Source organism: Spermophilus citellus, assembly GCF_964194105.1.
Source record: "Spermophilus citellus genome assembly, chromosome: 1".
NCBI lineage: Eukaryota > Metazoa > Chordata > Mammalia > Rodentia > Sciuridae > Spermophilus > Spermophilus citellus.
The window spans coordinates 243,201,703-243,224,500 of NC_138182.1; the positions used below are offsets into that span (position 1 = coordinate 243,201,703).

Below are 22,798 nucleotides of genomic sequence, written 5' to 3' on the forward strand. Positions count from 1 at the left end.
TTTATGTTAAGTACAGTTTTGTAAAATATATGTATTTATGTTTTTTAAATTGTCAGTGACCTTTATTTTATTTACTAATTTATTTATATGTGGTGTTGAGAATTGAACCCAGTGTCTCACACATGCTAGGCAAGCATTCTACCACTGCGCCACAACCCCAGCCCTAAAATATATATTTTAATGGTGGATATTGTTCAGAAAAGTCTGAAAACAACTGGCCTAGAGAGACTTAAAAATACAGTTGTGCTGATTTAAGGCTGGATAGTGGCCCACTATGATTTCCAGATCTTTTTCAGCTATATGTCAGCAGCAGGAACTGCCAATTATCAAGCCACATTCCTCTGTGTACCCTGGAGTCCTCTGCAGATGGCATGAGTATACACCTGGTTCTGTTATCTATCGGACCAAGGTTTTCTCTGGTTGAGACAGTGGGCTCAGCTCTTATGTTATACTAGCCCAGGAGTTAATGCCAGGAGTTACCTTTGATGGAGATAAGAATTGGTAGCATCCTTGCCCCTTCAAAATACTTTACAATTGTGAAGTATTATATATAATTTCTAAGAGAATCCTTGGTGGGATTGAACCCCTGTTGCCTATAGAAGTAAATTCTCATCAATGTGCCTTTTATTGGTTTACTCCCTTCATGGACTCATTCCTTCCAGTGAGATCATCTTTCAAAAAATCTATTTCATCCAACTCTTTGCTTTTGGAGGGAGCAGACTAAGATAATTGGCTACTGATCTCTATCTTGTTATTGTAAAAGCCCCCTTTTATTGATCATTTATTAGGTGCCAGGTAATATGTTAAGCCCTTTATGCAAATGAGCTCACATAACCCTAAAACACAGTTTGGGAAGACTGAAGTTCAGATAAATAACTTATCCAAGGTCACATGGCCCAAATATAGGGAAGTCTTCTCTTTAAACTTGGGTCTTTTAAAATTTTTATTTCAATGCCATTGTGCTATAATTGTGTTATTTTTTTCTCTAAATGGCCTATAAAATTATGAACCAGCTAGCATTTTCTCAAGGTTTTCTGGACCAGTTCTCAGCCTGTGGCATTAATTCCATTCCATACCTTCCTCTGTAGGAGAGGTGCCAAACCACTGCATTTCCAGTCTCCCAGGTCAGCTAGCTTCTTCCTGGTATGAAACACCAGCAGAATTTTTTTTTTTTTTAGGGGAAGAGAGAAGCCAGGATATGTCCCCCTTTCTATCTCCATTTGTATTTCTAGAAGAGCTCCATTTTCAGTTCCAGCAAGTTAGGAATCTTACAATTCCTTCTTCCCCACTGACTGACCTCTGGGCTCTGCTAATGCTAAGTCCTTCTTTTCTCTAACTTAGGGGTGGTAACAATTTTCTTCTTTTACAGATATCTGGGTTGCTTCACCGTCCTCTGGCATCTCAGTCCTTTCATGACCCTTGTCACCAATTCATGAATTCACACATTAAATTCCTTTGTTTTAATTCTTAGAATGGTTTCTCTTTTTCTAGTTGGAGCTGACTGATATGTTTTATAAACTTATATTGCATAAAGCATACTGATCATTCCTCTGAACTCAACCTATATAATGCAGGAGCCCATCATTGGTAAAATGATATTCAGTTCAGAATCAGTCCAAGTCTCCTTGTTGGTGTTTATCTGTAATTATCAGAGTCTCATTTTCCGGTTGGCAACTGTATCAGTATTCTATCCTGAGTTTCCTAGAAAACAGGGCCCGAGGCAAAGATTAAGTGATGATGTTGAATTTGGGTGTTCTGGGGTGACCCAAAGCCATGGCAGGGAATGTAAGGGGAAAAGAAAAGTTCTACAGGGGGAGATGGGAAGCCATGCAAGGCGATGCATAGCCATCTTGGTCACTGCTTTGTGACAAAGCCACAGATGACAGCAGGTCACTCAGCAGGTCACTCAGCAGGTCTACTCCACTGTGCTGGACATCTCAGGATGGGCTTATGGTAAAACAGTATCAGGGGCACCCATCCAAGGAATTAAACTGCATGCACCCCCAGCCTTCTAATATACATACATATATATATATTTTTTTTCAGTTGTAGATGAACACCATATCTTTATTTGTTTATTTTTATGTGGTGCTGAGGATATGAGGTGAGTGCTCTACCACTGAGCTGCAACCCCAGCCCAAGAGCCACAACCCCTGAGCCTTCTATTTTCCCATTCATCAGTGTTTGCCTCATGCAGAGTTTACATCTCTACATTTCTGGCTTACACCAGCCAAGCCCCTCCAATGATCACTCAAGCAGCTGGGTACCATGCTCTGCAGGCTGGTGAATTGTCTGAGTAGAGAAGATGTAGAAGAAGTCACACTCCAGCAAGCAGCTGTGGGCACAGAACTGGTCACCCACAGTGGAGGGTACATGTCAGGGAGATGTTTGGATGGGAGAAATCTGAGGGGCTACGTGTTACCAGGTGAACTGTGACTTCCACCCCCATTTTGCTATGTTGAAGCCCTCTCCTCGAGTACCTCAGCATGTGACCACATTTGGAGACTGGGTCTTTGAAGATATGATGAAGTTAAAATCAGACCATTGGGATGGGTCTGTATCCAATCTGACTGATATTCTTTTTCTTTCTTGCTTGCTTACTTGCTTTTTCTACTCTCTAGCACTTTCTCCCTCCCTCCTTTCCCAGTGTTAGCTTCTAAGAAGAGGAAATTTGGACACAGAGAGACACCAGAGCTGCACAGGCACAGAGAAAACCACTATGTGAAGAAGCAGTAAGAGGTACCCATCTGCCAATGACAGAGGCTTCAGAGGAAACCAAACCTGCAGGCAACCTAATATTAGACTTCTAGCAACCAGAACTGTGAGAAAATAAATATCTGTTGTTTATGCTAACAGGGTCTGTAGAACTTTGTTATGGCAACCCTAGCAGACTTATACAGTACATAAAATATTTCTGATACAATCAGTTCCTAAAATTCTTTCTTCCTATGTAGAGAGTTATCCCAAAAGGTAGGCTTGTTCTTTTTTTTTTTCATATTTATTTATTTTTTATTTTTTTTTATTGGTTGTTCACAACATTACAAAGCTCTTGACATATTTCATACATTAGATTGAAGTGGGTTATGAACTCCCAATTTTACCCCAAATGCAGATTGCAGAATCACGTCTGTTACACATCCACAAGGCTTGTTCTTATTTTAACTTGGACATTGTAATTTTGAAGAGAAATCCATTGAGGGGCAAGATGGATTTATTTCTGTATAAATAAATACTTTGGAGTTTAATTACTTCAGAAGATGTCATAGAAGTTGGTAAGTGAGGAGAGCTGCCTTGCCGTGTACACTTGGAATGTCTCCACTTACAGATCCTAGTACAGTCACCTCAACTGTTCCTTCCTCTTCCACATGGGAAGGTCAGGTAGAGCTGATGTAGCCAGTGTAGGGCTTGGATGGACCAGGCAAAATCTGCAGCTGTGGGTGAGTGGAGATGTCAGAATATGCGATGTCTCAGAGAGAATGCGGAGGGTGAAAGCAAAGAACCATGTCTCAGTGAGCCAAATAAGGGGTCCTGAGGAATACTGTTCTGTAAATGACTTTACAAGAAGCTAAGTTTCTGAGGCAGGGGAAGATAAAAGAACTATAGCCGATCACAGTAGACCAGAACAAGTGAGCAGCAGTAAAGCTTCCTGACTGTATAGTGAAGTCAGAGAGGGCTGTTGCCTGTGTCTGGTACATGGTACACGTACTGCATTGGCAGGCCTAATCCAACCAAAGGTTAGGGATGGAAGTTATTAATAAATGGACTAATAACTAAACTGTTGCTCCTATATAACACATTGCCTATCATTAACATTATTATACAGTTTGGGTCATTTTTCTCTAAAGAAATGACTGCAGTTGAACTATATCCTGATTAGTTTATTCAACAAATATTTGCCAATCATCTATGCTGGGTCAAGTGTATGTAAAGAGGGACTGAAATAGACATACTCTCCGCTCTTTCAGCTTACTATCTTTTAAGTACTGGTATCAGTCAATTTTTGTAGCTATAACAAAACAATTGAAACAGAAAACCTTATAAAGAAAAGAGTTATTTAGCTCACAGTTTTGGAAGCTGAAAGTCCATGATTCAGTGACTCCAATCTGTTTGACTTCTTATGGGAACTTCCTTGGTTGGATCACAATGTGGCAGAAAAGCAGAAAGGAAAATGGACACGTGCAGAAGAGGTCAAGCATGTAGGGTGGCTTCCTGTTAGAACAACCCATCATCTTAAGAACTCATTCTGTGAGTCTAGCATTAATTAATCTCTTCTGAGATTAATGACCTAATGACATTTGTAGTCCCCATTCCTTGAAGTTTCCACAACCTTTCAACATTGCCACACTGGAAACCAAGCTTCCAACCTATGAACAATTGAAGACACCTTGAAACTGTGTCCTAACTATAGGAGTAATGTGTAATTGATCATTTTACCTAAATGCATTATTGCAATATTAAAATTGATCTGACACATATTTTTCTTTTATCCAGATTATTCCCAAACTTAGTTCTCCTAGTTTGGCATGTTTTTTGCCTCAAGAGAGATTACTTAGTCTCATTCATAATGATCAAGATTTCACTTAAATGTTATCTTTCTGTAAGTGGTTCTTGGTTCAAGCATTAATGCCTTAATATGAAGAAAAGTGTCCAGGCTTTCAATTCAAGCAGAATTAGACTCAAATGTATCTCTATAACTTACAAGCTATCCAGGTTTTAATTGCTCTAATTTTTCTTATCTGTAAACTGGAGATAACAATCACCTCACAAAGGTAGTTGGGAGATAAAGAAGTAATATGTATTTAGTGCTTATAACTGCACTCATATTGTATTTACATTTAGTTTGAACAAACTACAGGGAAAAAAAAGAAAAGAAAAAAGCCTAAATATCATAGTTTGGGTGGCTGGAGGTATAGCTTTGTGGTAGAGCACTTACCTATCATTCATGAGACCTTGGGTTTAATCTCCAGCATAACAACAATGAGGGATGAACATAGGGTAGAGAGAAACTGCAAACTTTTTTTATATTCCTGAACTATTTCATAAAAATAATAATTTTAAAAGAAATTAAACTTTTAAAAAAGCATTATGAAAGTGCCACATTGAGCATAGATATACAGTTTCCAAAAAAAACCCAATGCAGCCAATTTTCCTTCAATATTGGGTTTTTCTTTAGTTGAATACCAGATGAAGGACTTGGCTTGAATTTATAGACCATGCGGTATCAAAAGAAAAAAAAGTGTTTCTTTAAACACCAGAATTACACTCAATGCAGCAAGATGTTCACACTATGAGAAGCCAACCAACACTATGGAAGATTCCCATCTCCCATCTCAGGCTAAACCTGGAGTATGTTCATTGAATGGAATGGAAAATTCCATAAGTTGTGCCTTCTTTCTGCAATATGATTTTTTTCAGCCATTCAATAGGACTATTTCTGCTAATACTTGCATTGGGAGTGCTAGGGTCCCTTAATCAAGAGAAGCTCCTGTTTTTCCTTGTCCTTTGCAAGCCCAGTCCTTAAAACTGGTTGCCCCAAGTTTCTTTGTGTTAAATTTAAGCATTTTCAAGACCCTCTCTAGCTTCCATTCTCATACAGTACAACATAGAACTACAAAGCAATTACTTATGGTTGGTTTGCTCAACCTTTTTAATCAATCTCAGAGAAGTGAATCTTTTTTTCTTTTTTAAAAATCCGAGGTTGGGGCTGGGGATGTGGCTCAAGCGGTAGCGCGCTCGCCTGTCATGCATGCGGCCCGGGTTCGATCCTCAGCACCACATACAAAGAAAGATGTTGTGTCCGCCGAAAACTAAAATAATAAATATTAAAAAAAATCCGAGGTAATAAGATATAAGAAGAAATCTTCACAGTATATATTTCAAAATGCATATTGAAATTAAGAATATATAATAAGCTTTTAAGACCCTATTTACTATATGCTAAATCTTAACAGTTAAAGGTTAAGAATGGTGTGAGGAATGGAGTATTTTGTTCCTTCTTGGGAATTTCTGATATCAGATATATTATAATATATAATAAAGAAAGTGGAAGGGACAAATCTTTTCATTTAATAACTTCTTCTCTCTCTTGACTACTGTCAGAGAATGCATTGCACCTGGAAGAAGGTGTGGAAAGAGCAAAGTAAAGAATCCAGCATTGGTAGAAAAATACATTTTATTGGAATTTAAGTATTTTCAATTATTCTCAATACTCATCTGTAGGTCACAATTTTTAGAAGAAATAGAAATGTTTTCAGAGTCTTCCACATTTTTATGAACATAAGTAATAATTCATATACAATTTCATTTGTAATATTTTTCTATTTTCTATTAAATAAAATGATAGGGTATCTCCTGGATTGATTGTCCTTAACAACATATACCTCTCATTATTATCAAATATATAAGAAAAAAATTGAATATAAGAAATTAATGCAGAATTTCTGAATTTTACTTATAATTATCTTTTGTTCCAAAAGTATATATTAGAGTTTAATAAATACATGTTATATTGCCATAACAAAAGATCACAGACTAGATTATTTAAACAACACCGATTTACTTTCTCACAGTTTTAGAGGCCAGACATCCATGATCAAGTTATTGCAGGGTCAGTTTCTGGTAAGGATTTTTTTCTTGGTTTAAAGATGATTGCCTTCTCTATGTGTTCTCATAGGCCTTTCCTTGGTGCATGCACACAGGGAAAGAAGAAGGGGTAGAAGAGTGAGAAAACAGAGAGTGGGGTGGGTTTCTCTTCTTATAAGGACACTTGGTTTCTCTTCTTATAAGGACACTCTCTAATCATTGGATCAGGTCCCCACACTTGTGAACACATTTAATACTTGAATACTTCCTTAGTGGCCCCATCTCCAAATAGTTGTTGCTTAATAATGGGGACATATTTTGAGACGTGTGTCATTAGGCAATTTCACTGTTTGTCCAAACATCATAGCATCACAATGTGTACTTACACAAACCTAAACAGTATAGCCTGCGGCACACATAGGCTAACTAAATGGTGTATACCATTATATATCCTGTTTGTTGTTGACCAAAATGTCATAATTAGGTGCACAGCTATGCTGCCACACTGCAGGTTAGGGCTTCCACCTATGAATTTTGGGAGAACACAAACATTCAGTCCATAACGCATGATTACCAAAACAAACAAAAAACCCAACTGTGCCTTTTCTTATTCTTTGCAAATGAATAACATCACTTTTAGTTACACATCACATTACATTACAACAAACTAAGTAACAAGGAACTGTATGTTGATTACTCTTGTTTTTATAATTTATTATAAAATGAACAGATTAATTCTATTAGATCTTACATTCTCTTAATTTTGAATTTCGTGCTTTTATCTATCATCTTGTAATGTATGCTTTATTTATTTATTCTAATCAGTTACACATGATAATAGAAAGCTCTTTGATTTGTTGTACACAAATAGACTAGAATTTTTCATCTCCCTGGTTGTGCATGAAGTAGAGTCACACCATTCATGCAATCATACACTTAGCTAGGGTAATGATGTCCAGTAATATATGTTTTGTAATTTATGTCTCATTAATTTTAAACATGCCTTAAATAAAATTAACATGCTTATTAGAATTGAAAAGTGAAATCAGACTTTTGTAAAAGAATGCAAGTCTGACTTGGCAGTTTGGTTTGATAAAGGAGACAGACTTAGCTAGTAAAGTTATGTGGCAGACATCTTCTATAAACTGAAAGGGTTTACTCTGCAGCTCCAAGGTTTTGACAAAAATATATTTTAAATGTGTCGTAAGATATAAGCATTTTACTTAAAGAAATATATTGGCAAGAGAGTACTGAGAGTAAGAAGATTTCCTCTTTCCCTCCATTTTACAAGTGTGTTGAGTTAAACAGGGGTCTCTAAGTGAAAACAAAAAACAAGTTAATTAATAATTATTTGATTAATCTGGGCAAAGTCTTCTCTAGTAATAGCAAAACAATAATTATTTGATTAATCTGGGCAAACTCTTCTCTAGTAATAGCAAAATTGAAGTTGATTATAGTGAAAAAGTAAAGGACTCAACTATAATTTCTTTTCTAAGTCAGTTAGCTTTTAATTCCTTACTTTCAACAAAATTGAAAGAAGACATATAAAACATCAGTGTATGGAACTAATGTTGATAGAAGATACAACATGGTAGATTATGAAGGATGTCAATGAATTGAGTGGTTTAATAACATTTCCATTTCTACTTTATAAATATAGTTTCTTAAAGCTTACTTCTGTATAAATAATACTAATAGAATTGATATTAGACTGTCATTCTAGCATTATGTATTATTCATCCATAGGTACATAAATTTGCATCCTCTTCATCTTATTGAGAGATTGATTTTTGTTCAATAAACTGTAATTAACAATTTTAATATATGTACATTATTTTGGCTAATTGTGAATTAATAATAATTTTACTGATAACTCAATCAGGAGAAAAATTATTAATCTTGACTGTCAATTTTTAGATATTTGGTTGCAGAGAAAGTAAGTTATCTATAAAAGTCTTCAAAGCATAAAGCATATTATGTTTTTTTTTTTTTGAGGAAACAGAATGGGAATATGAATTCAAGGAGAAAATTTCCTACTGTTAAAGAAGAAACATATTTTGTATTTTATTTTATTTTTTTTAAGCATCATGTGGGGTATCAAATTGCTCTGCATTTACATTCCATTATGGCCTTTTTTTTTTTTTTGAATAGGGGATGGAACTCAGGAACACTTAACCACTGAGCTATATCCCCAGCTCCTTTTTGCATTTTATTTAAAGACAAGTCTCACTTAGTTGCTTAGGGCCTCGCTAAGTTGCTGAGGCTGGCTCTGAATTCACTATCCTCCTGCCTCAGCCTCCCAAACTGCTGGGATTATAGAGAGGTGCTGCTGGGCCTGGCTGACTAATGGCCTTATTTTTAAACACTATCATTAAAATATTTTAGAAAATATTTATACTTTACAACAATTTAAACATATAATTTAAAAAAGTAGATGTCAACTTGAAAATGTGGGAAAGGGTACAGTTATTAAAAATTCTTTTGAGGATATACCCTAAATGTAGAGTCACTGAGTTGGAAGATTTAATTGAATCCATTTACAAGGATATGTAGACTGAGGCATCTATCTTATTTTAAGGTTAGCCCTGACCCCATTGACCGGGTTCCTTTCTTCTTCGGAATGAATTGAAGAGACCTTGCTTGATCTGTGTGAACCCTTCCCTTCCCTTCTTTCTTTTCATTACTGTGCAGAACATTTCACTTTGGTTAGCAATCTTTGTCTAGGCAAACCTTATTATTACTAATTAGTTTTTTAAGCAAGTGGCTATTGGTTTCAATTTAAAAAATTTGAGTATCACATGGGAGAAATGGACATAATTAGAAAATGCAAGTAGTTTGCCTTAATACTGGGCCAAATTGTTGGCATTAAAATTTTATCCAAAGCCATGTTAAAGAGGTAATTTTTTTCTTTTTCTTTTATTTTCTTTATTTAAAAAAAAAAATTTTTGGTACAGGGTATTGAACTTGGTACTAGACAAGTAATCTGCAACTGAAATATACCTCCAGCAACAGGTAATATTAATAGGTTGTTCTGGGTCAGTTTGCAAATGGGAAGCTCGTGGGCTGACCATGATTTACTTAATGGGATTTATTTGACCTACACTGTACTTATTTTTAAAAACTAGCTGACCAGTTTTAAAAATCAGGAGATTTCCATCTTCTCTTGGAAAACTGGAGTGTTTAGAAGTGCTGGGCCACATATTCACTGGGCAAGAGCATACGCTGCTCCATTTAGGCAGAACATAAGTTTGCTATTACACTGGTTTTGTCTACACTAGTCTGTTTTACTCATTCATGATGTCTGCCTGACTTCTATAGGTATTTGAGATTGAAACATTAACTGTAGATAACTAATTGTTTTCCCTTGGGTTAAGAAGGAATCTGCAGAAACCTAAATATTCATACTGTATTATCGTGACCCTATTAAAAACTGCATTCAATAGGTCGTACATTCATACTGTGCCTTTGACTTTCATGGATTGTCACTGAAAGAAAGTGTTGTACATGCTTGTGCTTTTGGGGACCTGGCATATTTCTACATTACTGTTACCACGCAGCTCAGGCAAGACATTTCTCTTGGAATCTGATGAAAACCTTTGTTTCTATTGAAAAATTTGTAAATATCTTCTCAAAGACAATGAAAAGCAACTTAATTTATGGCTTAACTCTCATATTTCATATAATACATTGTAACCTACATATTTTGGTTCTTTTTCTTTAGTTTTGACCTCTTGGTCTTATTAGTTTCATTGGTCCTCATTTTTTATATGCACATTTTCCTTATTATATGTATTTAACTGAAGCTTTCTCAAATCACACATTTATTGATCCTTTCTTCATTTTTAAAGATGATTAGAGAACCTATTACATTTTGGTTCTACTTATGGGGTTATGTGATTTTGAGTTTTCTGTGCTCTTGTTTTGGTCTATCATGAATAGATTGTAATTTTGGGGGTACAAGGACTTTTATGGTGGTCCTACAGTGTCTAGCATGCAGTGTAGGACTTCCTCTCTATGTAATGCTACCTGTTGTATCATGTTCTGTTTTGTGTAGTACAGGATGATGATAACAGCAGAAAAAAATACTATTTTTATTTCAACTCTCTGGAGGAAAAGGATTTTTATCCACAACTCTTGGAAAGCTTGTCAAAAACAATAACAACAAACACACACAAAACCCAAAAGATCTATGTGTTAGGTAACTGGGTAGTCAACATTTTCTCTAGTGATCAGGATGGAGAAAGTAGCTCTGCTGCTTTAAACCTCTAATTAATTTAGTTTCATTTATCTGTCTATGAATTATTAATACCATGGACACAGGCTTCCTAAACTATGTACTATGAGGGAGGCCACATAAACTGTCAAAATGACTAATGCCTCTACAAAATCTTTACAAAGGAGAATCTGTAAAAACTCTGCCTAAGTTCATGCAGGTGCACAAGTCTGTGTACTTCTTAGACGTGGCAAAATGTAATCTAAGTCCACATTTATTGTTTGAATTCGCCAAGTTTTCTATGAAGAATTTTTTTTTTTTTTTTTTTTTTTTTTTTTTTGCGTAAAGGTACGAGGCAAGCTGTTGGACACACTTTCTTGACAACTCAGATCCCTGGCTCAGGGTACTGTTTAATGGCTCTGTCCACAGGGCATGCTCACTGCTTCATTTCTAAGATTAATCACTTGCACTTAATTTCAAGTCATTTTTTTCACTTTGAAAATTCTGAATGCCTCATTGAGGACGGTAAGTACAATGTGTACCAAGCCTCTGGTTTCAAAGTTCAGCTGTCTTTGAGTTATTTGACTAGACAAAAGGTCGAAAGATATCTTTCACAGCAGGGAAAGTGTAATTTTCCATGTCTTTTTGAAATAATTGAAGTGACTTTTCCCCAAAATTTCCATAAATAAATAAATTTTACCAGTGGGACAACTTAATTTTGAGATGCCACGGCAAAAATTTCAAAAGTAACCCTTTTCCCCTCCTCTGTAATCTAGTCTCCAGCCTCACTCTTAGCATGTACCCAATGCTTGAAGGACCAGGAGGGGATCCCAGGTTAAAATCAAATATTTCACATTTAGATTAATGATATGAAAAGTTTTAGCCTCTAAAAAGTCTCTAAATTTGTGAGATTACAACACATACCTCACCTCTGTTATTTAATATTAAGTTGTTTCAGCAAACACTGGGAGAAGAGCTCTGGAGTCTGAGGCCATGCTTTTCAAATCTCTATTGGGCCCTGCCATAATTTCCTGATTGTATTTCATATCACTTATCCATGTACCTTCCAGCAGATTCTCCTTGTGATGCACATGATTTCTGGGCTCCCACGTGAGGACAACTGTTTATCCTCCAAATCTACCAGGCAATTCTGCACACTGACTTAAACTTCTTGCAAAATCTACCTAGTCAGTTATATTTTAGAGTTTAGTGTTAGTGTATATTTTTGTGTACTTTGCTCAAACTTGTTCAGTGTAGATATGAACCTACCAGAGGTTAGACTTAGCTCCCCCAATGGCAAATAGCAATAAAGCATGTGTGGGAGCGTCCCCTTCCTGCCCATTCACTTGCCCACAGGACTACCTTCTTTTTATGACTTTCAACAAATGGCAGGGTTTTTTTAGGGTGGGAGGTAGAGGTTTTAAGACTCTGTTTAAGGTCTTTGATGCACTATTCGTATTCTTTTAACAGGTCTATCCAGTATGTACCTCTGGCTCATCTCCTAGACTATTTGTGATTAACAATCACTAGGAGTGGTCTAAATTTTTTTCATAATTGCTTAATATTTTTATGAGACTCTTCTTTGAACTATGCAAGTATGTTCATGATCATTTCCCTGCCTTGTTGCCTTTTGTTTTACTATCACTACCTTCCAGAGCCTGTTTGGCAAAAGTCTATTTCCATAGCCTACTCCATGAACCAGTCTGTATACCCAATTCCTACAGGTCCCTGGGAAACCTTAAAGTGCTTGGTTGCTGATCCCTCCTTCTATACTGCAGCCCATCAGCCACCTCTCATTTCCCAAGGCTTCCATCTGTCCATCAATTCCTTCTCTAGTCCATCCATCGCCTCCTCTTCTCCCTTGGGCAAGTGTGTCGAGTTGTCCCTCCAAGACTCTAAGTCTCTAGTCACGCCAAAGTATCTTGCCAGCCTCACTCACGCCCTAGAGCGAAGGAAGTATCTGTGGATGGTTCCCCGTAGAACCCCTACTCTTGGGCCTCGACTGCGGGACGTGGGTCTGTCCTGCGTCCGTCAGTCCCCAGCTTGCTTCTAATTCTGCAGGAACTTTACTCCGGAGGGGAGGAGAGGAACTGCAGAGTGGGTGCGGTCCAGAACAGAGACTGGCGGGCGCGGGCCCCCGAGGGGTCGCCAGGCGGAGTGGGCGTGCTATCGGGCCGGGGGCGTCGCGGGCCGCCCTGCCCTATAAGGGGCCGAGCCGCCTCTGCCGCCGGGCGGGTGCCGGGCGGACCGCGGCGGCGGCGGCGGCGGCGGCGGCTGCTGCGATTGGCTCAGGCGCCCCATCCGGGGACTGGGCTCAGCGCTGCTCGTTCGCCCTAAAGGTACCAATATGGCGGAGGTGAGCAGGGAAACCGGGCAGGAGCGGCCGGGCTGGAGCTGGCACCCGGCGGCCCCTTTTGACTCCCGAGGCAGCCTGGGGGACCCAGGGCTCCTCCCATGGCCCTACGGGGGGCGGCGCGGCGACGCGGGGGTCGCGGGGCGGCAACGGGCCGCGGCCGGGCCGGCTGGGGGGCGGGAGCGGGCGCGGGAGCGGTCTCCCTCCGGGACTAGGCCGCGGCGGCTCCGGCCCTGGCCCGGCCGGGTGATGGGGCCGGACCGAGGCGTCGGTCGTCGGCAACGAGCCCCGGTCCGGGCTCGGTGCTTTGCCGTGTCCCGGGTCGCTGACGCGGCCGCCGGCCCCTCCGCGCCTCCTTTCGGAGCCGGGGTGGGTGGAAACCGGCCGACCGCCTCCCCTCCGCGGCCGGATTGCAAAGCGGGGAGCGGGCTGCGCCACTGCCGTGCGGGAGGAGTGCGTTATGCCCCCAACCCACAGACCCGGGCTGCGGCGCAAAGGAGCTGCTCGCTCCACTTTGCTCAGGGTGCGGAGAGGAGCGGGATGCGCGGCCGCCGGGCTTCACGGGCGAAGAGCGGGACTCCCCGCCCCGCAGCCCGGGAGGTGCGAGCGCCCCAGGGGTGAAGGGGGCCGACCTGGACACTTGACGCCCTCCCCAGGAGAGCGGCTAGATAGTCCCTTTTTCTGGCTAGAGGGGGAATGCTGGGCAATCGAAACTGCCTGGGCTATCTCCCCCGGGACTAGTGAGCTGGGGGGAGGGGGCGGCGGCGATAGGAGCCCCTCTGCAGGAGCTGGCTGGGCGGAGGGGCGAGCTGGCGGGCCCTGAGAGAGACTGAACACCCTGGAAGGAACCAGTATCCCCCGGACTGAGAGGCCGCGTCTCAGGATTCGGAAGAGGATGGGGAGCTCCTGCTTTGGTTTGGGGACGAGTGTCCGGTTCGAGCCGGCCTATGCTCCCGGCAGAGGACAGCCCCCGAGTTGGGGCTCCCGGGCCCTCAGGGGCAGATACACTCTTAGAAGGCGAGTCCCTTCCAGGAAAGGATTGCGTTTCGAGGAGTTGCCTGGGGCCGTGGAGAGCTGGGTGGGAATTGGGGGACTCCCAAGTTGCCAGGGATGGGGGACTGATGCCGTGAGCCCACTCTCTGGGTTTTGCTTCTTCGTTCTGAAACTTGCTGAGCTTTAGAAAGCCGCTTTCAGTTGCCTGTTAGATTCTGGGTTTCGTCCCGGGTCTGCGAGTTTGTACACTGGGGACTCGAGGAGGAAGGCGAGGCAGCCAAGAGGGGGCCCGAAAGGGGCCGGGAGCGATCGGAGCGAAGCTACGTCTTGCACTTTTTGGCAGCTGCGGAGGAGCGCTCGGCTCCGCCCCCTCTGCGCCCTGTTGCGGGAGCTGCCTCTTTTCCTGGCTATGCTATCTAACCTCACGTTTTCTTCTCTTTCTTTCCTAGGCTTCTTTTGGAAGTTCGAGCCCAGGTTTGTCCTATTTTTTACCTCTTCAGTGGGTCCCAGAGGTTAATGGGGTCTTGAAGGCATGTTGGTAAAGAATTCTGCTTGGAAAATTATACTGCAGTTTTTCATCGTTAAGAATTTCAATGTGCATTTGATAATTAAATTAAGGATTTCAGTGTGCATTTGGTAATTAAATTGTTCGAGAAAGGAACAGTTATACTCTTTTTTTCCCCCTTGCATGTTGAAAAATACACCTTGTTACAAAGCTGCTGATAGACAAGTGAGCTGTTAAATAGTGTCTTTAATTTTCACATATATGTTTTCCTCCAAAACAGTGAGTACCAAATCAACTTTTCACCAACTTTTGCAGTTTGGATTTTAGTTTCTGTTTGTTCGAGAAATTGATCTCTACTTTTTCTGAATTTGGTGGCTGCTTAGGTTGATTGGTAACTGGAACTCCTCCCCATCTCCTCTAAGTCTCCTTTTCATAATTGAGAAATGTCTATAGTTTGTGTGAAAACTGAGAGTTAAAGCTATCTTTAAAACACACATATATTCCAAATTTGGCACAGAAGAGGGGTGATAGAAGATTTTTGAGCTGAGACAACATTAGAGCTTCTGGAAGTGTTTCTTGATCTTTTTGAGGTTAGAAGTTCTTGTTAGGATTTGATAAAAATAAGAGACTCTCCCTGAATGCTCTAGATAGGCATAGTTATACACAGAGTGGGGGCTTGTTGGATCCCTGAAGCTGATCCATGGCGAGGAACTTTCCTCCTGTGCTAAGATATAAGGTGTCTTTGTTTCAACTTCTCATCCTCTTTCCAGTTCCCCTCTTAACTGCCACTTTCTCCTGTCATAGGGTCCAGGGAAAGCACCTCTGGATCTGTCCACTTCCCTTAGTTCACCTAGAGACTTTTAAATCATGCTGCTAAAGAATCATAACTTAGTGGAGTGTGTATGAGCCCCCAAGTTTTTCATTGCATATTGCCATAGAATGAACAATTCATTGTTTTTGCAATATTACTTTTTGTATTTAGTCAAAGGTCTTACTTGGGTATTATAATTAACACTAAATTGAAGGAATTTATGATTACTTTAAAAATAGCTATCTATACATTAAAAATTGTTTTCAAAAGTTTTGCTAATTTTGAGACAAACATTTCTTTGTTATGACTGATTTCAGGGAAAGAATATTTATGTATATGATGCCAAACATCTGGATGATAATGGAAGTTTTCCATTTTGCATCACTGTTTGTTAGAAGTTGTGATCTAAATAAAAAGGCAAAACACAGTGTGCTGTTGATGTCTAAACAGACACTTATAACCTGTTTTTAATCAGTTCGCCAATTTTTAAAGAGAAATTTGGAACTAAAAGAAATTCTTAAGTCAATTCAGCCAACCTTATGTGTTTTACAAATGAAAAGCTTGAGCTACACCCAGTAAATTTAAATAGGTCCCTGAAAGCCAAGGACAAAGCCAGGAATAGGTCCTCAGGCCCTTCTGTTTTATGCAGGACACTTTGACAAAGCAATAGTAGTTTGTAGGAATTCCTTAGAAAAGAAAATCTGTAATGGGTGCATGTTCTGTTATTGAGCTAGTTAATAAATGCTCATCTTTGTCTTTAAAATTAAGTTAAGCCACACCTACTTCATCATGTTTTTCAGATGAGCAGATAATATTTTCAACTGCAAAGAAATAGCATCATAATGTAAGCTTTCTAAAGAATTAAGTACCATAGAAATTGTTTCTTAGGACTAATAGAGTTTTCTGAACTCAGAATCAGAAACATTGAATTTTATCTGTAGTTTTTCCATAGTGAAAAAAGTTTAGCCTATTTCACTGTTTTGGTAATGATCTCACATTGTGTTTAAATGTTTGAAATTTTAAAATATTAGTTTGGCTCAAAGTAGATTAACTTTTTCTTCTCCAAATTCTGATATTACTTTCCCTCCATATTCTTGAAAGTTGCTGGTCTAATTGAATTAGATGTTATGCTGTTTTTTATAAATCATATTTCATTCTCTTGGGATTATGCATTTTATTCATTTCTCTTTGTTTTTGGAATATTCAATTGACTTCCTATTTGCTATTAAAAAATTATTATAATTTTATAAATAAGTGTGAATTGGCCAAAACAACTGGCAATGGGTTATGTCTTCTAAAACTTTCAGATAATGATTTTCTGTGGTCTTTTTGTATAATCCTAACAACTGTATTAGTAATCTAAAGTAAAGCATAGATTTGTAGTTTAATACTTGACTGACTGATGCTGGGGAGCTTGAAATACTGTTATACATATGTAAATGATACAGTGCTTTTAAAAACTAAATTTCTGAATAGCTGTTTCACAGAAATTTGATTTTTGTCCTATAAGCAAAATTTCTGTTGAGTTTTGTGTCTTTATTTGAGGGTTAAAATTTGGTAAAATTTACATTCTCTTCTGAAGTGTTAGACTTCATGGATAGTGGATTCTTGAGAAGTTTTCCATTCCTGGAAATTTAATTCTTCTGACGTTTGCCTTTGTTTTTAAACAAATGTCTTAAATTAACTAATAAGCAAGTTTCATTGCTTTTCTGTTGGAATATTTATTTAAGACCACGCCATTTAAATCACATTACTGGTATTGTAAGTTGGATCCCTTGTAAAAGTGTTTGTAAATTATTCTGCCTTGTTCTTTTCCTGATTTTAGTATCTTTTCAGAATCACATGGTCTTACTTTATAACCTATAAAATATATAGTAAATTTATAGGCACACATTTTTATTTTTTAAATAACCTTGTGACTATGTTAAGTGATTCAGTTTGTTTCATTCCAGTTGGGTCTTTGTCTTCTGAGGATCATGATTTTGACCCCACTGCTGAGATGTTGGTCCATGACTATGATGATGAAAGAACTCTTGAAGAAGAAGAGATGATGGATGAGGGTAAAAACTTCAGTTCTGAAATTGAAGACTTAGAAAAGGTAAAGGTTTTACTTTAGTATTTTAACACAAACTTTTGGTAAAAATTTTGAAATACTCTTGTAAATTATTTTTCAATTTACCTGAAATAAAAGTAGCATGTGTATATTTCTTTTTTTAACCTCACTTAGAATGTCAGTGGTTTTCTCATTTTGAGAGTATCATAATAAATATTTTTTAATTTTTCAAAGTTAATTTATATCTGTCAAACTAATTTTTTAGCTTATCAGCACAGTGAAATAGGTATACGCAGTCCTCTAACACAAGAGAAAAGTGAAATATAAGAAATCTAGACCCTAAACTCAATTTTGAATCCCATCCAGCCTTCTTTTCATTATATCCATACCATTCTGTTGAGGGTAAAACTAAGTAGTATAGTAGATACAGGAAGAAGTCTTTTTCTTCATAAAACTTATAAAGACACTGGAAAAGTTTTACTGTATTTTCAAATGTAGATCAGTGATATGCCATCCCCTATCCTCTAGTCATCTTTTAAAAAGTTGTTAGGATTGAATATATATATATATATATATATATATAACTTATTTATTTATTTATTTATTCAGTACCAGGGATTAAATCCAGGGGTACTTAACTTAACCACTGAGCCATATTCTCAGCACTTTCTATTTTAATTTTTAAATTTTGAGACAGGGTCTCGCTAAGTTGCTAAGGGCCTAGCTAAGTTGCTAAGGCTGGCTTTGAACTTGTGATCTTCCTCCTGAGCCGCTGGGAGTATAGGCATGTACCACTGTGCCTGGCTTGGTTTATAACTCTTTAAACCCAAAATCAATACAAAGAAATGAGCTGTACTTTAAATCTACATTTATACTAGGATGATAGAGAAAGGCCTTCATAGTAGTCAGCTTGAAAACTCTAGGATTATACTTACCTATAAATTAACCTTACTGAAAATTTCTAATTAGCTCAGAAAAAAAAATTATTATTCAGGAATAATATTGAATAATACTATCCTCTAAGTTCTTTTTTTTTTTTTTTTCCGGGGATTGAACCCAGGGACATTTAAACCACCGAGTCACATCCCCAGCCCTTTTTTGTGTTTTATTTAGACACAGGGTGTCACTGAGTTGCTTAGGGCCTCACTATGTTGCTAAGGCTGGCTTTGAACCTGGTATCCTCCTTCCTCAGCCTCTTGGGCTTCTGGAATTTCAGGTGTGCATCACTGTGCCTGGCTCTTCTAAGTTCTTATATCTCTCTTTTTTATAGAAGGTAAAGCACCCTCTTATATAATCTCCTCTACTTAGTATCTTTGTGAGTCAGGGGTGGGGTGTTACTGCATTTCTTTATTCATGTTAATGCACAGAGAAACAGAAGGCAGATTCTTCAGGGCCTGACATTTTCTAAACACATTCAGTCATTTGGTTAGTTATTCAGCATGATCTCAGATTTAGACTTATTCACTTAATAGTATATCCTATAAAAGCCAAATTTATGATTATTAAACTAAAAATACCATGAAATACTTGGTTGAAAAAGAAGTCTTTTGCCTGCTTCTCCTTTCAGTGTGGTGATAAAATGTTACCTGTTGATGACAAAAGATGCCAAAGAGTCTCAAATTCTACCTTGCCTTTATTCAGGCAATTCCTTCTTACTTCTTATGAATGGGCAGTCTAGAATAACTGAGAATTAACAATCTAGCTGATGTTGTCACTAAGTCAGGGTCTGTGGTACATCCTGGAATTAGAAAAGTGAACAGTTTGACAATGTTCCTGAACTCTAGGAGCTTACAATCTAATATAGGGTGGCAGTGGGAACAAGGTTTTTAACATGATATCCTTGTGACAACTATGGAAGAAGGAAGCAATGAGAGGTATGGGAGGAAGGATGTATAGATTGTATAAAATATGTTTAGCCTTGTATGGAAGTTCAGGGAAGCATAGATAATACTTCTCTCCTATGTTGTAAGTTAGAATTGTTGCTGTGGGCATGTTTTATGGGGATGGGGCAGAAGTCTTGAGTGGTCTCATGATAATGTGTTTGTTGTTAAAAGCATACAGATAGCAATCTATTTCAACATCATGTAAGAAATGTTTGATAGAAATACAGTTGGTCACAGTGGTTCACAACTGGTTCTAGTTACTTGGGAAACTGAGGCAGGAGGATTCCAAGTTTGAGGCCAGACCTAGCAACTTGGTGAGATCCTGTCTCAAAAAATAAAAAAGGGCTAGAGATGTAACTCAGTGGTAGAACACCTCTGGTTTCAATACCCAGTACCAGAAAAAAAAAGACGTCAGACTACATTTTAGTATGCAAATAAATAGCTGTTTGTCAATAAAATAGAACCGTGTTACATTTATTATGTTAAATTACTTACTACTTGAGCATGGATAATCTGGTGGTGATGTTTATAGGATGGCAAGATTATTTATTTATTTGTTTGTTTATATTTATGTGGTGCTAGGGATTGAACTCAGGGCCTTATACATGTAAGGTAAGACAAGTACTCTACCAGCTGAGCTATACCCCTACACAAGATTTTATTTTTCAGATTTTAAGTTTTATTCTTTGAGAGGCTGTAATAATATATGCCTTGGTCTGTGTTGAGTGAGTTTCAAAAGGGAATTGCATGCATGCCTGTCGTCCCACTACTTGAGAGGCAAAGGTAGGAAGATCACTTGAGACCAGTCTGGGCAACATAGCAAGAACCTCTCAAAAAAAAGAATAGGTAAACACAAAAAGTAAAATAGAAGATAGATTGAAGTAATCAACAGTAAATTTACCAGCTTAGCTATTCACAGAAACAACCTTGTCCCTCCTCCTGTGGTTTTTTATTTTGTTTAGTAAATATTGATAATTAAATTTTTTGTAATGTCACTAAGTTTATATATTCAGAAAAATCCTATGTCCTTAAAGTGTTTTAGCTTCTCAGTATGTACTTGGATAGTAGCTTCTTGGCAAAATACAGATGACCTTTAAATAAATCCTAGAAAGACTCAAGAGCTGTGTCTTCATTCAGAAAGCTGATCCTTCTCATGGAGCAGTGAATAAGAAGAGCTATTTCTAAGAGTGACTTTCTACTTACTTCCTCTGATTTATGCTTCTTATCTGTAGTAAACATAACAGTAATCTCTATTCTTTATTGGTTTGTAATGAAAATGAACATGAATAAAAGACAAATATTGAGAGGAGTATTAAATTTTTAGAAGAAATTATTTATTTTGATTATATATCGTAATTTATTACTAGAACAATGATTTAGGTGTTGTTGCATGTTAACAGTCTTGGGGCATGATGTGAATATTTAAATAAATTATAAATAAGTTTTTATGTCATGGTAAATAAATTTGATTGTCAGCTGTAAGTACGGCTTTTATTTTAGTGCTTGTAAATTTTGGGCTCTTGTGGAAATTTTTCCATATCATGTGGTACAGAAAATAAGAGAGGTACAAAATCAGTTTTCTTATAGTAGCTCTTTGGTAAGTATGTGACTAGATTATGTAACTAGATTGTAATTTTTAAAAATACTAAAGGGTTTATCATAATTTTATATATTTTAATTGTTTCATATTATTGCTTTCTGAATGCTTTTAATTTAATAGTTCTAGATAAGATCTAGAACTTCTATTTACGTATTTTTTTGCCACTGGGAATTGGACCCAGGGGCACTTTACCACTGAGTTCTACTCCCAGGTTCTTTTAATTTTTTATTTTGTGACAAGGTCTCACTAAAATGCTGATGCTGGCTTCGAACTTATGATCTTTTTGCCTCAACCTCCTGAGTCCCTGATGTGAGCTAAAACGCCCAGTGGATCTAGAACTTTTAAAATTGTTCTTAACCATTCCAGCTTTAATAAAAATATAGATTTCCCCCTGATGTTTAAAAATTCCTCCCAAATTCAGAAAAGTATAAATAAATGAGAAAGTTTTTAAAAAATATATCATTAATGCCACTTAAACTTTTTAGCATAGATGCTTTAAAAAAATTGAAAATTAAGTATTGTTTCACAAGGTATTAAACAGATGTTACATTAGTTACTAAAATTGATCTGCACTTCACAGTCATGTTTGACCTATCCAGCAACGCCATCAGATGTATCAGATGAGTATTGGCAGTATTTCCTTGGCTCAGAGGCCTTATTGAGTGTAAGATGTACCATTGCTTTATAAATAGTGTAGATGGGTTCAAGGAAGAATACAATTTGTTGATAATGAGTTGCATCCTACTTTCTGAAATTTGAGGCTGTGCTTCATAGAATGAAGGAAATAATGGTATTTTCCTTTTTACAGATAAGGAAATGGAGGTGAAAGGGATTAGGTGATTGCTCAGGGTAATTGTTAGCAATTATTGTGTCCTCTGTCTCTAAATTTTACACTTTTCTAATATAATATAGACTTTCAACTTATAAAGAAGTTTGTTGACAATTGTGATTAGACTAACTGTGTCACTTAGAATTAAGTAGGTTCAATAAAATGTCCCCCAAAATAAGGCAGGAGAGAAAAATCTCTCTACCTGTGATGAGGTGCTAGATAAAACTTCTAAGTGAATCTCACCACTACAGATACTTAAAGACCTTGAAATATATTAATTCAGTTTTGAAAAAAATTGTTTTTATTCTTCAGAGGACTGAGTACATTATGGATAGACTGTGATAGAAAGTTCATATATTAAGTGATTCAGAGACAGGATTCACCTTTTCCATTTTTAACAGTTTTATAATAGATAATTTGTATTTTAAAACCAGTCCCCTCTAGAGAATCTACAGAGTGGCATTCCTTGAACTTAGTAAGGAGGTTACCACTAAGGTGTTTATCATCTCCTTCAACGGATCATCATGCTTGTGTCTTTGCAGAGAAAGAAGGGTTTTTCACGAGTGACGACCAAGAATCTCCTCTTTCTTCCACACAAACTTTTATTCTTTTCCCTCCTGTCCCAGATCACATCTGTCCTGCCCTTAGTTTATTATAGTTTGAAAAATTTTTTTATTTAAACATAGAACCTTACCAATGTGCTTTCCACATTTAGAAGATGTTATCTCTGACCCCATTTTGCCCTCAGTCATTCTCCAGTTTCAGAGATGTATATGTACTCTCTCTCCTCCCATTCCAGTCCTAGCTTGACTTCTTCCACCTCACTATAAAGTCACTGATTGCCAAATACTAGGAATTCTTGTCTATTTATCTCATTTGATTTCTCTTTGGTATTTGACCCAAGTGACCATCCCTGGTTTCTCCACGCTTGCTTATTCATAAAATCCTGCTTTCTCCTAGTTCTGCTTCTACTCTC

At 37.9% G+C, this 22,798-nt stretch overlaps 1 protein-coding gene across 3 annotated transcripts in view; it reads left to right on the forward strand.

Moving 5' to 3' along the window:
- The first annotated feature begins 13,030 nt into the window (after window positions 1–13,030).
- MIER3 (MIER family member 3) overlaps window positions 13,031–22,798 on the forward strand; it is a 30,528-nt gene continuing 20,760 nt past the window's right edge. The window contains exons 1-3 of one of the 3 annotated variants that reach the window (XM_081294952.1): window positions 13,031–13,151; window positions 14,591–14,615; window positions 17,410–17,555. In XM_081294952.1, the coding sequence (XP_081151078.1) occupies window positions 13,143–13,151; window positions 14,591–14,615; window positions 17,410–17,555 (180 nt within the window). In that variant the 5' untranslated portion in view covers window positions 13,031–13,142. The other 2 variants (XM_081294951.1, XM_081294950.1) reach the window with 2 other exon arrangements.